The sequence below is a fragment of the Nelumbo nucifera genome, chromosome 3, assembly GCF_055504915.1.
Source record: "Nelumbo nucifera cultivar China Antique chromosome 3, China Antique-T2T, whole genome shotgun sequence".
Classification (NCBI taxonomy): domain Eukaryota; kingdom Viridiplantae; phylum Streptophyta; class Magnoliopsida; order Proteales; family Nelumbonaceae; genus Nelumbo; species Nelumbo nucifera.
In genome coordinates, this window is record NC_142651.1 from 95,577,722 (window position 1) to 95,592,310 (window position 14,589).

Consider the following 14,589-nt stretch of genomic DNA (forward strand, 5'->3'; position numbering starts at 1 on the left):
CTCACCAACGACCAAGTCAGATTCACGTTTGGACTTTTTTTCTACATATATTTTTGAATATTTTGGTTCTTTTTTGAGATTTTAAATGCTTGAAACCCTCTTTACCAGATCTAGTTTTTGGGGCGATTTCAGGCATTCTCATTGTGCTCTCGCTGGCAGCACTCAGGTCAGCCATCCTCCTCCCTCGTCTTTGTTTTAGAACTATTTTTAGTGCAATATTTTGATTAAAACCGATGCATGAGTGATGGCTAAAATTTTCATTTGTGTCAATATATGCATTTATTGGGAAAGTAACTTACCAAATGTCCCCACCCTAATAAGTGTTTGAAAACATAATAAGTGATTTGGCAAATGGATTACCAAACAGCCTTAAGTGATTGTTAAAATAAGTACTTCTAAAAAGTACTTCTTTTAAGAATCACTTAATTATCAAATAGGGCCTAATTGATGATTGAGTACTTGTTGAAAAAATTTTTAGAAATACTTATTTTAACAACCCTTTAGGCTGTTTGGTAACTCACTTTTCATATCACTTATTATGTTTTTAATTACTTATTGGGGTGGGAATGTTTGATAAACTATTTTCCTTATAAGTGCTTATATTCATATAAATGACAATTTTAACCCTCACTTCACTCATAAACCTCCACGTGGGCTGCCATGTAATAACCTATTGTCACCGTCGTCATTTTATAACAGTTCAAGTGTTCTTTGGCAAACATTTGATTCGCCGACTGACACTCTCCTATCAGGCCAAGTTTTGGTTGCGCAGAAAGCTATATTCCAATGCAAATGGGACCGTCGACTACTCCACCGGAAACTTCATGTTGGAGATGCAGAACGATAGTAATCTGGTGCTCTCTGCTTATCATTTCGCAGATCCTGGTTACTGGGTCTCAAACACGATAAACACTAATAATGTGAGCCTGGTTTTCAACCGGACGAATGCATTCATGTACCTGAAATACCAGACATCACCCTCCCATTAACGGAGGATGTGCCAATGCCCACCGAGGACTACTACGACAGAGTGACGTTGAACGGCCATGGAAATTTGCAGCAACATGTGTACCAGAAGAAGAAAAACAGTCAATGGAAAATGGTGTGGAGAGTAATAACCGAGCCCTGCACGGTGTATGCTATTTGTGGGGTGTACGGGATTTGCTCTTCACCAGATAATGAGACAGTCAGCTGTGACTGCCTCCCGGGTTACCGCCCCTTAGATCCCAATAACATTGCTAAGGGATGCTACCCAAAGATCAAGCCGGATCATTGTATAGAGAAGCCATAATTGACGAATTTCACGGTGGAAGTGATCGATGATGCAGATTTTCCTAATGCCGGTTTTGCAAATTTGGGAAGAGTAACACCAACAGACGAAGAGGGCTGTAGGAAGGCACTCATGGATGACTGTTATTGCATGGCTGCTTCATTTGTCAATTCAACTTGTTACAATAAGAGGATGCCAATTCTGAATGTTAGAATTAGCCGCAATTCTACAAATGGGTATAAGGCGTTAATCAAAGTGCCGAAACAGATTAGTGATGGAGGAGGTATTCTGGATGGTGATCATGGCGGGAAGAAGTCTGTAAGTCGGGGTCTACTGAAAGCTGGTCTTTTCATAAGTGTGGCGTTTGCTCTGTTGTTCGCAGCTCTTGCCGTCTACTATCACCCTTTAGTTGGACGACTCATCAGACGATCCAGAAGGCCCTCTGCAGATGTGGACGCTATGTTGATTAACCTGAGAGCTTTTACATTTGAGGAGCTGCATGAAGCAACATGTGGGTTCACAACAAGACTAGGCCGAGGATCATTTGGGATGGTTTACAGCGGGACCCTGATCATAGAGGATAAACAGATTGAGATTGCTGTGAAGGCTCCGGAGAAGATAGCTGTTGCTGAACAAGTCGAGAAGGAGTTTGAGGCGGAGCTGACGGCTATTGGTCGAACACATCACAGGAATCTGGTTCGCCTGTTGGGCTTCTGTAATGAGAACAAGCACCGGATTTGGTTTACGAGCTAATAAAGAATGGAACTCTCTCTGGTTTGCTCTTCAAGCAAGGGGAGAAACCGAGTTGGGAGCACAGAGTGGAGTGTATAGAGGAAAGAGACCAAACGGAAGGTCCTCCGGCCACGGTTCTTCACCGCCGATCGTCGCCGGTGGACCTGCAACTGATGTGCCACTGCTGCTGGGGTTTGAAGGTCAAATAAGTGGAGAAGGGGGAGGTATAATCTCGCGGGGGTAAGTATTTAAAAACAATTTAATGTGTGGTCCCATATCTTAAAGAAGTAAAGTAAAAAAAGTACTTATTTTTTAAGTGTTCTCAAATACTTTAAATCTGCTTCGGGAGTAAAAGAGAGACCAGAGTTCGGAGACGGGAAGTACATATTGCGATTGCGATTAGCAGGCAGGTAAGTTGATTTAGTTTGGTTCTTTCGTGGTCGAGGTGCTGTCGGAATCGACTCAGGAGGGGGATATTGCTGTTAGGCTACAGCAGATCCGGCTTCTCTTTTCCCCTTTCTATTTCCTGTATTAAAAACCAACGCCGCAATTGTTTCCCACTTTGTTAGGGTTTTGCTTTGCATATTGCGGGAGAAGAAAAGCTGCGTAGACGACGATGGCGGACGAGGACTACAACGAAATGGATATGGGGTTTGTACCTCTCTCTCTCTCTCCCTCTCCTCTGGTGTGTGTGTGTGGAGACACTAAAACACTTGCCTATTTTCTGTTGGTTTTCGAGATTTAGTAATTAGGGTTTTCTCTTCTTCCACGTACTACGGTTTAGTTCCTATTTGTTCGACCCTGTTCTCTTTCTTATTTGGTATGTAAATTCCTTGTTCGAATCTTTTTTTTTTCTTTTTGCAAAAAGTATATAAGATTCGTATTACTTCGCAAAATGATAAAATATACAAATAGAGTACATTCAGGTGATACACTGATCTAGTCACCGCCTGTTAGGAAATTTAGCTATAGCTCTATCTAAACAAGGACATAAGGAACTTCTCTATATTTGTTTCTGACAGATAGCTAGGAATGAAACAATCCGTTTCTTTTCCTTAGAACGACTTCCTGAGAGGCGACCCTATCTAAAACATGATCGCAGTTGTTTCTTTCCAAAGCAACCAGAAAGACAACAAAACGGGTATATTGCTCTGTGAGCTTCCCTTTCTTACTCAACCCTTTATTTGCTAGCGTAAGAGGCTATCTTGTGATCTGGTAAATTCACAACACACACAAAGATATTCTGTTAGAACAGAGCCTTGGAGAGATGCATGAGTGACTGAACCATTGGGCAGTCGAATGGACGTATGAACAGGTTTAGAAGGATAGAAAAAAGAGGGAGATGATATCATGTGGTTAGATGCACCACTATCCACAATCCATTCAATAGGAGGTGTGGAGTGCTTACCAGCGGTGACATTTGCAACGAAGTCAAATGACTCTTGGTTTAACAGGGAAAGGAGTTGTGAATATTGGTGCATGGTAAGACCTACTATTGGAGATGTTTGATCCACAGATGCAACAGATTTGTCATCAGCAGAGGCACAAGAGGCTGGTCGATCAGTCTTGGAAGAATTGGCTTGATGTGTTGGAGCTTTGTTAGTTCGGCAACGATTCCAATTGGGAGGATAGCCTATGAGAGCATAGCTCCGGTCTTTGGTGTGGCTTGTGCGTGTGCAGTGGTCACATGAATTTTGATCGGGGATTACCATTCTTGGAAGTATTTGCTGCTAGAGCTTCTACTTTAGGTCAGGTTGTAGTACACAGGGAGAAACCACCAATTGATGTTGCTCTTCTTCTTGAGTGATAAGGGCATAAGCCTTACTCAGTGAGGGCAGAGGCTTGGACCCGAGGGTACTTGACAGAATGGCATTAAAGGACTCATTGAATCCCATGAGAAATTGATGTAGTTGCTCTCTTTCATGCTTTGTTGCAAGGGCTTTGGATGTTCCATAGGTACATTTTGGATATTCTGCAAGAGAGCTGAGTTCATCCCATAGAGTCCTCAGTTTAGTGAAATATGTTGTCACCGATGATTTGCCTTGTTGAAGAAGAGCAAGGTCTCGCTTCAGTTGATGGATATGTGGGATATTAGCCTGAGAAAACCATTCTTGGATCTCTTTCCAAATATCAGCAGAAAACTTGATGAAGGTCACATTGTCGTATCTCTTTGTTCAGTGAAGTGAAAATCCATGCAACTACCATGGAGTTGCACTTAATCCAGGCATTTAGATCTGGCTCATTGGAAGCCGGACATGGTAAAGATCCATCAACAAAGATGAATTTATTCTTTGCCCTCAGAGCATTGGTCATGCCTTGTCGCCACATCGAGAAATTGTCTCCGGTGAGCTGGCATGATACAAGAGTAGCTCCCGGGCTATCAAATGGATGCAAGAAGTATGGAGTGTTTACTGTGTTCTCTATTGCGAACTGGTGGTTATGGTCTAGATCTTAAGTGGAAAAAAGAGGAGATAGAAAAACAGAGCACAAGAGGAGACGGCAAGGAGAAGAAACAGAGCAGCTTTGGTGCAGAAATTGGAGGAAGACGATGGAAACTAGAGCTTTCAACACTGGATTTGAGGAGAGTGAGAATGGAACTCTGACGCAAGATTTTGGAGCAGAGGGTGCGGTGGTGGTGGCGGAGGAACTATCGCTTTGATACCATGACGACAAGTATCAGAGAAGAAGAATTATTGAATTGAATTAATGTAGGAAGATACATGTGATATATATAGGCATGGGTTTACAGCTGTTATAACAGTTTTGTACACGTGGCAAGTGAGACAACTGTGGTAACTAATCTTGATATTGGCAGCTATAGTAACTGTTCTTGGTATTCTTGATATTCCAACATGTTAACTCGTCCACTTCTGAGCAAAGCACATAGCTAGTCAGCTAGAGATGAAAACTTTTCTTTTAAGAAGTCGATCCTCAATAATTTAGGAGCTTAGTAAAAGATTGAGTTGGGCACTTGCTTTTCCCATTATGGTGTTTCACTCTCGAGTAACATCTTGCATGTGGAATGGGGATGTTCCCTTAACACGAAATATTTATTTTATGTGTTTTGTCCATCAAATGCTGCTAGTACGGACTCGTAAAGACAGTTTAAATCAATACCCATAGGTAGCTGCAGGGGGTAGATTACAGAGTTTCAATAATTAAATAGTTCCATGTCATGTAGCAGAATTAATCATATGAATAATGTAAGTGGAGAATAATCTACTATGTTATTTGTGTTGGGCCAAAGTCGTTGGTTCCTTATTTCTTGTGTCAAAGAAAAAAAATAATTTTCAGTCTTCTGTTGCCTCTAAATAATCTTGTAGAGCTAGAAAATTTTACATGATCAATTAAACTAGTATTGTGACTACCATTTGGCGTACTGCAGTTTTATATAGTTTTGCATTTATTCATGCTAAAATGCGATCGATTTGCTTGAACTCTGGACTTGTTGAGCTCAATACAGTTGGATTTGAACTGTGAGGCTTAGTGCCCAGGCCGACCTTTTCCAGTGGTTGCGATTATCTCATTTTTCTTGAAACTTGCAATTGACATCGTTAAATTTGAAGCCTTAGCTATTTAAGAATGACCAAGCCTACCATTCCTTCTTAGGCATCAATTATGTCTATAGATCAATCTTGCTTTGTTGATTAGTTAATATTTCAAAATAGGATATACATTTCAGTAATTTTCTTGTTCCAGCCTGAGCTGATTGATGTTTTCCATTGAATCAATCCGGTCTGACCTAGTACAGCTTTTTTGGTCTGCATATCATCATCATAGCCTTTTTTTATCAGTAAACATGTATTTTATTAAATTTCAGATTGTGAACAGTTTATACAATTTGGTGATGGGACTGTTGATCCCTTTAATCACTCTATTCTATCGCTCATTACAGTGCAGCCCAAAATAGTTGTTGTCTCTGCCCTCTGTTTTGCTAAAACATTAGCTAGCCCATTTGCACTTTTTCGGACCCATTTAAATTCAGCCTCAACCTCCTTTGCAATCTTTTCCACTTCCCTTATCACATGTTTAAACGTCCATGGGGTATGGCTGCTGTTTGCTGCCCAGGAAATTACTATTTTTGATTCCCCTTCCCTAATCACATCATCATCATAGCCTTGTCCCAACTATATGGAGTTGGCTGCATGAGTCCTGTTTTGCCATTCTGTTCTGTATTATTGAATTATGGACACTTAAATCATTTCTTATTAGTTATTTTTTTCATCCAAGTCCTTTTCAGTCTGCCCCCTAGCTCTTCTAGCTCCTTTGACATTAACAGATCACTTTTCCTAACAGGTGCCATAGATGGTCTTCTATGCACATGCCAAACCATTGCAATATACTGTTTCTCATTTTATCACCTATTGGAGATATTCCTAGGTTCCTTGGCTCATTCATATGACCTTGTATGACCCTGTTGGTCTGTACCAATGACCAAAGTTGTGTAGTTTCTGTTCTGTATCTAAAGCATTTTTAAACCTAGTATTTTTGGAAATATTTATATTTTCTTGTTTCCTTAACCTTTATGCTTTCCTTATACTTTGCTTGAAATAAATGTACTAATGCTGACAAGAAACCTATTCCTGTAGGTATGAAGATGAGCCAATAGAACCTGAGGTTGAGGTAAAAAGAACTAAACAAATAAATCTTTGGATGTGCTTCTAAATTGTCTTCAAGGCATCAACTGTTATATATGTCTAGTTGAATTGATCAAGATATTGGCTAATTATTAGGAAGGAGCAGAGGAGGATGTGGATAACAATAACAATGAAGACGTCCCTGATCCTCTTATGGCTGAAACGGAAGAGAAGGAGGAACAAGAATCAGTTGAGCGACGAAGAAAGACATCAAAATATATGACTAAGTATGAACGTGCTCGTATCTTGGGTACACGTGCCCTGCAGATCAGGTTTCATTCTTATGCTTCCTTATCATTCTAAAATTTTTGTTAAAGGATAATAATTATGAAGCTTTATAATGACCTATGATGCCTATTGAACAGTATGAATGCACCTGTGATGGTTGAGTTGGAGGGTGAGACTGATCCGCTTGAGGTAAGCTCTCTTACAAAGACTACTTGAAAGAATGAAAAGCAACTGGCACATGCATCCACACTACACCTAATGAAGAAAAAATGGATACAGCTACTCATGGGTTAGAGTTGCACTGTAAGAAAAAAGTTTGTGTGATTTTTGAACATGGCATTTGTAGGGTTGTTAAAAAGGCATTGCATTTTTCTCTCATATAATTTTATGTTATGGTAACTGGTAAGGGTGCTTTAATCCAAAAGTATTAACAACCCACCCCGCCCCTACCCCCAATTTCCTAGTTGCCACTTGGCTTTGTCTATGTGCATCAAGGGTGATATATTAGTTATTTTAAAAGCATTGACTGCCTCATAAGTTTGTTTTGCCAAAATTTTCCCTATTATCAGGTAGGCACATTCAGATACTGTTCACTGTTCTCCCTCTCCATGGAAATGAACCATGTATTTGGATTGTTCATGGCATGATAACTTCGATTATGTCTATCTAACCCTTTGTGCCCTCTAGATGTCGATTAACTCATTACTCATAGGAAGGTGGTTGTGCTTCTTCTTTATTTTTTACCAAATATGAATTTGTTCTGATTTATCAAGAATGTCCCACTGTGTGAATCACAGACCAATCCATTGTTTGAACAATACAATTAGTCCTAGTGAGAAGATGTTCTTGTATGTGTGACATCTTTGTGAAGGGAGCAAGAATTCTCTGGTGATTCAAACCTCCTGGTGTATCATATTCTTTTTTTTTTTTATCATCACTGGTGTATCATATTCTTGTCATTTAAGAAATCTCTATTACCAGAAAATCTACACTAGGTGATTCAAACCTCCTGGTGTATCAAATTCTCTGGTTAATGGGGAAAATGGAGAAGAATTTTAATTGGTGGATGGTTAAGTGACAAACTGATAATTTGCATCTTATGCTTGGATTATCTGATTAGGATTTGAGATTTCCTCATGACCCATGACATGCCAAACTCCAGACTCCATATTTTGTTCTACGAATGCTGTCTTGTACTGAACATGCATATTGCCCAAATTCTGAATTTTTATTTTTCTTCCATTAAACTGAACATTTCTATCAAGTTGTTATAAATAAATATAAATAATTGACTGTTATAACAAGTAAAATTGTTTCTGCCTTCTCTAAAAATCCTCCTTGTTGGTTATTAAATTGCCGATTCAATTTTCACCTTTTTTGGTAAATGAATCAATTTTTATCAGATTGAATTATTCATAGGTTGGACCTGGAGGCTGGATCTCATGTTTGTAAATTTTAGCTGATATTGGCTCTGATTATTTGTAGTGTGCTTCACCAGATCAAACCCATCGTCCGATCTATTTTGAACAGATATATGCTATTGTACACCAATACAACATGTCTGTTCCAATTGATTTCTTCTTTTCTATTTTTTTCTAATCACAATTTTTTTTGATGGATTTTTTCTTATCACATTTTAATGGAGATACTTGGGATGCAACTTGGGTGAGCCTGTGTTGGGAAATTACTACAATTTGAATGGGCCTGTCCCATGGTTTAGAAAACTGGACTGGACTGGATGGTTGGATTAGTTGACCCAGGAACCGGTCAGGTAACTGGTTCTGTTTCACCCTAAAACCACTTTTTGGCTAAAAACTGTTGATTTGGTTAGTGACCTGCTGACCTGGGTGGTTGAACCGTCAACCCGAGCAACGGTTTTGGCCATTTATTTTTTATTTTTAAGTCAGAATGGGCTGTCCATTCGAACCGGATGGTCGGACCATTTGACCTGGGAACCAGTCCCCAGAACGGTTCCTTGTCCGGTTCGGTCCAGTTTTTAAAACCTTGGTCTGGCCTGAAAGCGTAGGTCCAATGGAGTGTAAATTCTTCAACTCCACCCCTAGGAATACTTGGTCATTGTCTGTTGTATTGGTGGGGGAGATGGCACACAGAGGCTTCTTTATTTTGAGGATATGCATTGGTATGGTAATATTAGTCAAGGTAGATGATTCACTCAATTATCTGTCTTCTAATGTTCTAGATTGCAATGAAAGAACTCCGAGAGCGAAAGATACCCCTAGGAATACTTGGTCATTGTCTGTTGTATTGGTGGGGGAGATGGCACACAGAGGCTTCTTTATTTTGAGGATATGCATTGGTATGGTAATATTAGTCAAGGTAGATGATTCACTCAATTATCTGTCTTCTAATGTTCTAGATTGCAATGAAAGAACTCCGAGAGCGAAAGATACCCTTCACCATACGACGCTACTTGCCTGATGGAAGGTAAGTTTCTTGGTCCAACTTCACTTCTGTGGGTCTGTTTCTCTTAACAGCAAAGGAACCAATGTGTGCATGGCATTTCTAAACACCTTTATAACTCGGCAGCTATGAAGATTGGGGAGTTGATGAGCTGATTGTGGAAGATACCTGGAAGAGACAGGTGGGAGGTGACTGATCGATGCACATGGTTTGGAACAATATTAAGAAACGTTCACTGACATTGTCAAAGAGGTTTTGGTAGCCACTGTAATTTGAGTGGCAAAGACCTGCTCTTTCTATAGTGTGTTAATGCCAAGCTACGAACTTGTATACCTGTAATTGTGTTTTAGTACTAGAGTGCGTGAAGATGGACATTAGAATGGATTGTGGAATACAAGAACAATGTTTACTGTAGACAGTTCTCTTGGAAATTAAAGAAAGTCTTACCTAAGGAAAGCTTTAGGCTTCTTTTTTTTTTATGGTGCAACATAGTACAGTTTCACAACGAGGGTGATATTGGTTACAATATTGGGGTGGCCTAAGTTACTTGATTTTCAGCTTTTTAATCGCTAGACTACTCCCAAAGTCCCAATAATATGCTAAAGGTGATGAAAACTATCAATCAGGCAATAAACAATGTATGTCCGAGCAAGTGGAGACTACTGATCTCAACTGAAATGAAGTAGAATCATAGAATGCTTGTAATGCACAATAGGACAGCACGCCAAAGAGGACCTTTGATATTAGATTAGATGTGTTTATACCCGTCTTGTATTTTGATTTTTGCGCTTTGTACCAAAGTCTTGCACTACATGGTTAGTCCCATGGCCATTACCCAACACCCAAAGGAGAATGGGGATGCATCCTGCGGCCTTTTTATGCTGTAAATTTTGTAATAATCTAAGCCTTGTCCCGCCTATATGGGGCAAGGTTCAAAATTTCGTTACGTATTGGCCTGTATTGGCCGATATGTATCGTATCTTTGAGGTTTCAGCATGGGGAATGGTATCAAATCCTTAACATTATTCTTTGTTGTCGTGTGGAAAGCGTATCATGCCTGTATTGGTAATGTTTTGGTGAGTATCAGCCTGTTTTGGTGCTATAATGCGATTTTATTGTTACGGAAATTACAAAAAAACTTTATTTAAAAGAAGGCTTTTAAACCTATTTCAGAAGCCCTTTTTTTTTTTTCAAACCCTTTAGAAACCTTCACACCATTCATAGAGATTGAAATATAGCCAAAATCTACCAAAACATCCACAAATTTGTAAGATCCAACAAGTTTTTCAAGATTCTTAAAAAATGAACGAAAATATGTATTTTCTTTTTTACAATCAAAGCCAATGTTTTGTGTTTTTTTTTTTTTAGTTTGGATGCTTAGAATCATCTTTTTGTTTGTTGATATGCTATTCTGGTGAAAAAAACCTCACTTATTTTGCTCCTATATGTAGATCTTTGTGAATATTTGAAGAAATTCCAGAATAGTAAATAAATCTGAAAGAAATGAACATTTTAGGTTTTTCTTGTTATCTACCTCTAAAAATTGACTATGTTGTAGATCTATGGATAATCTACCATGTCCACAGATCAATTGAAATTTCTTGTAAATAATTGATTTTTTTAATCTTTCAATTTTTGGAATAATATATAATATATAGATGATTTCTTCAATTTTATGTGATCTAACCCTATAGGTTGAATATGTTGTAGAGCTAAGACTGACATCAATATATTGAAATATCATGTGAAAAATTTAATTTGTTTTTTCTTTAATTTTTAATTTTTAGATTATAAATATTTATTTATTTCTCTAATTTTTTGCTATGGTTTAAATTCTAATAATAAATATTTACAGTAAATATATGGATGATCTATTATGTCCATAAATCCATTCAATTTTTCTGTTACATATTTACATTTTAAAATTTAGTTTAATTTTTAGAATAAAACATGAAAATAATTATTTGAAGAAAAATAAATATTTAATTAGTTTTTGGAATGAAACATGCAAAATAAGTATTTCATCTATTATGTCCATAAATCCATTCAATTTTTCTGTTACATATTTACTTTTTTTTTAAATTCTAATTTAATTTTTAGAATAAAACATGAAAAGTAATTATTTGAATAAAAATAAATATTTATTTAATTTTTATAATGAAACTTGCAAAATAAGTATTTCATCTATTATGTCCATAAATCCATTCAGTTTTTCTATTACATATTTACTTTTTTTTTAATTTTAATTTAATTTTTAGAATAAAACATGCAAAATAATTATTTGAATAAAAATAAATATTTATTTAATTTTTAGAATGAAACATGCAAAATAAGTATTTCATCTACTATGTCCATAAATCCATTCAATTTTATTATTACATATTTAATTTTTTTAATTTTTAGAATAAACATGCAAAGTAAGTATTAACTTTAGAATAAAGTAATAGATGTACATGAAGCCATTCAAAAAAATATTTGTTTAATTTTTAGAATAAAACATGCAAAATAATTATTTGAATAAAAATAGATAATTATTTAAAAGATACGAAAAAAATGTTTGATTCAATTATTACAAATTTTACATAATTATTTGATTCAATAATTGTTAATTGTTTAATTGGATTAGATAACACTTGGCAAAATGTTTAAAACAATTAAAAATAATTTTTAGTAATATTTAAAAATATTAAAAAATACAGAACAAAAGGCATTGATATATTTCACATGATAATCTATAATTTGAATGTGAATATAATTGTGGCCTAAAAAATATGAAACCAATTATTATTTGTTTAATTGGATACTTGTGTTACATAATAATTAAAAAAATATTTATTTTTTTTAAATTTCATAATAACAATTGAAAATTAGTTTACTAACATATTAACACTTAAAATTGGATAATTCATATAATAATTGATTTTTTATTTTATTCATGTAAAGTTGTAAAAATCATATTGGGATTCAAATGTTGAATTTGTAAATTATAATAGATTTAAAATTTGAAGTTGGAACTTGGAAGATTGGAACTTAATCAAGTACTTTATTAGATAGTATGTTAATGTTTCTGCTTGTTGATTATAATATGTTTTTTCATAAAACCCATTAAAACATGTGATTTTTATGTATAAATAGCTTGTTTAAGTCTTATATTTAGTGATATTGATGTTTATTTATGATTTATTAGAGTATTTATAACATTTTCATGTGTATATTAATTTTTCGCCTGTATTCATGCGTATCCAAAGCGTATCTTGATACATCTCTTAAATTTGCCTTTCCAATACATGTAGGATTTCCAATACTTTGAACCTTGATATAAGGTCAGTAAAATGTCTATCTTGTCACATTCTATTGTGCTCAATATAATCCATTGTTAAATTATGGATGCTCAAATCATTTTTAAATGATGTGAAAAGGATATTTGTTATTAACTTAATATCAATCATTTACAATCTTGCAGCTTCTTTTTATGTCTGTGACCAAACTATATTAATTTCTCACATTTTATCACCTATTGGAGTTATTTCTAGGTTTGTAAGACTTCATTTTTGACATTATCCTTTTTAATTTTACTACTCTGCTCCATATAAGAATCTAGATGCATTCCACCATTTGTCCATTTTGCTCTAATTCTATGAATTCATCCTCATTCTCAATTAAAGTTCAAGGAAGAGTCACATTAAGTCACCCCTTGGTCTTTATTCCCAAGTGTTTTGCAGTACTATAGCTAAAAATTGAGATTTGAGTAAAAACTTGGCAAAATTAGTGGGCCAAGGTACCTTGCCCACTAATTTTGGCGTCTGGAAGTATTCTTGATTTGTAGTTTGTGACCTACTGTTCGGGTTTAGTGGGTCAGCGGTTCAACCGCCTCAGGTGGATCATTGACCAAATCAATGATTTTTAAAATAATGTCAGATGTTAGGTTAATCTAGACCAAGATCATAATTGAGCCACGGGTTGAATGGTCCAACCGAGTGAGTGAACCACGAATTAACCAGCAGAAATGCTCTTATCCTACGAAAATCAAAGCTGTTTCTATTTGATGTGGGTGTTAGCCTATTTTAAAAGAAAGTGTTTCCTCTTCTTTTTAATGAGATGTATTATGTGACTCCGGATCTCCTGTTCATGAGAATTCTGCCCATGCCTACCTACAATACATCATCCCCATAAATTGGGAATATCTCTCTCTGCATAATACCGTATTATGTGGGTAGACGTAGGTAGAATTTGTGTATCCGGATATGTACTCGTGTATACGCCCGACACCTGATTTCTCCATCAACATTGCAATAGTAAAAGACAATATTTTGGCGAAATAATACAAACCACCATACATATCTCTCCTTTTTCCTCCCTTACTTACCATGAGATTTGGCATCTAAATTTGTGATCCCTTCATTAGAGATGGCCCACCAAAATTTGTGAGACTTGTGGTTTTAGCATGATTGCGGCATTACATTTTCTGTCTCCAATTTTGGGGTATACCAAAATTGGATCAATTGGTTTCAGATTTGCAGCATTACAATAAGCGCGGTCTTCCCTTCTTCATTGAAGACTGAAGAGAGATGCTTAGAGTGGCTGTTTGCTTGTTGATGACTCTAGCTGCCTCCGTCGTCTTATGGTGGTTTTATGCCAAGAATGTCCAGATCCCCATCAACCCAGTTGCTGATATTAGAAGGGTATCTCTCTCTTACTTTCAGTAGAAATAGAAACCTGCAAAATTAAGAAGGATTTATGTTGTTAACAGTATGTGATTTTAATTTTGATACATCAAATGTTATTAATCCTCATATATATAAAATTATTTGATGCTTTATCTTGATGACTGAGTCTGAATAAAAAAGTCTAATGTACGAGGCTACTGCCTATATGGGTTTTGGATGTATACAGCCTTACTCCTGTCCTGCACATAGAGAGAGAGAGTCTGTTTTCAAGATTTGAACAATGGAACAACCCAACTGTTGCACCAAGGCCAGATGGATGGAGCCTTAATTCATAGTGTGATATGTCTCTCTGAGTTTTGGTGGCCTCATAGTCTCTGATCTTCGCTGGAGTACTGGTCATTACTATATAAGGCAAGCCTATTGATGAGGTTGACCGGAAACTCTGCCAACATGTGATACGTGTTCAAGACCAAGTCATGGAGGTACTAAGATGCACAAACAACTGATTAACAAGTAATAACTACCGATTATACATTGGGCACTGAGCGCCTCTTTTAGAGGGCTAAAGCTTTGGTTGAATTGTTAAACTGCTTTAGAAAAAAAAAAAAAAAAGCTGATAAAAGAAGCTCCAACG

The 14,589-nt window shown here is 36.5% G+C and overlaps 1 protein-coding gene across 4 annotated transcripts; it reads left to right on the forward strand.

The window, feature by feature from the left end:
• Positions 1-670: 670 nt before the first annotated feature.
• On the forward strand, positions 671-9,744 carry LOC104589742 (DNA-directed RNA polymerases II and V subunit 6B-like). Of its 4 annotated transcripts, none has more exons than XM_010248163.3 (7): positions 2,292-2,412; positions 2,572-2,653; positions 6,592-6,625; positions 6,736-6,911; positions 7,005-7,056; positions 9,245-9,312; positions 9,415-9,744. In XM_010248163.3, the coding sequence occupies exons 2-7, from the start codon at positions 2,619-2,621 to the stop codon at positions 9,482-9,484; spliced, it is 435 nt and encodes a 144-aa protein (XP_010246465.1). In that variant the 5' UTR covers positions 2,292-2,412; positions 2,572-2,618; the 3' UTR covers positions 9,485-9,744. The 4 variants fall into 4 exon arrangements, 3 of the variants coding, with proteins under 3 accessions (XP_019051931.1, XP_010246465.1, XP_010246466.1); XM_010248164.3 differs by having other exon boundaries at positions 2,364-2,408; XM_019196386.2 differs by lacking the exons at positions 9,245-9,312; positions 9,415-9,744 and adding an exon at positions 9,068-9,187 and having other exon boundaries at positions 2,283-2,412.
• The last annotated feature ends 4,845 nt before the right edge of the window (positions 9,745-14,589 follow it).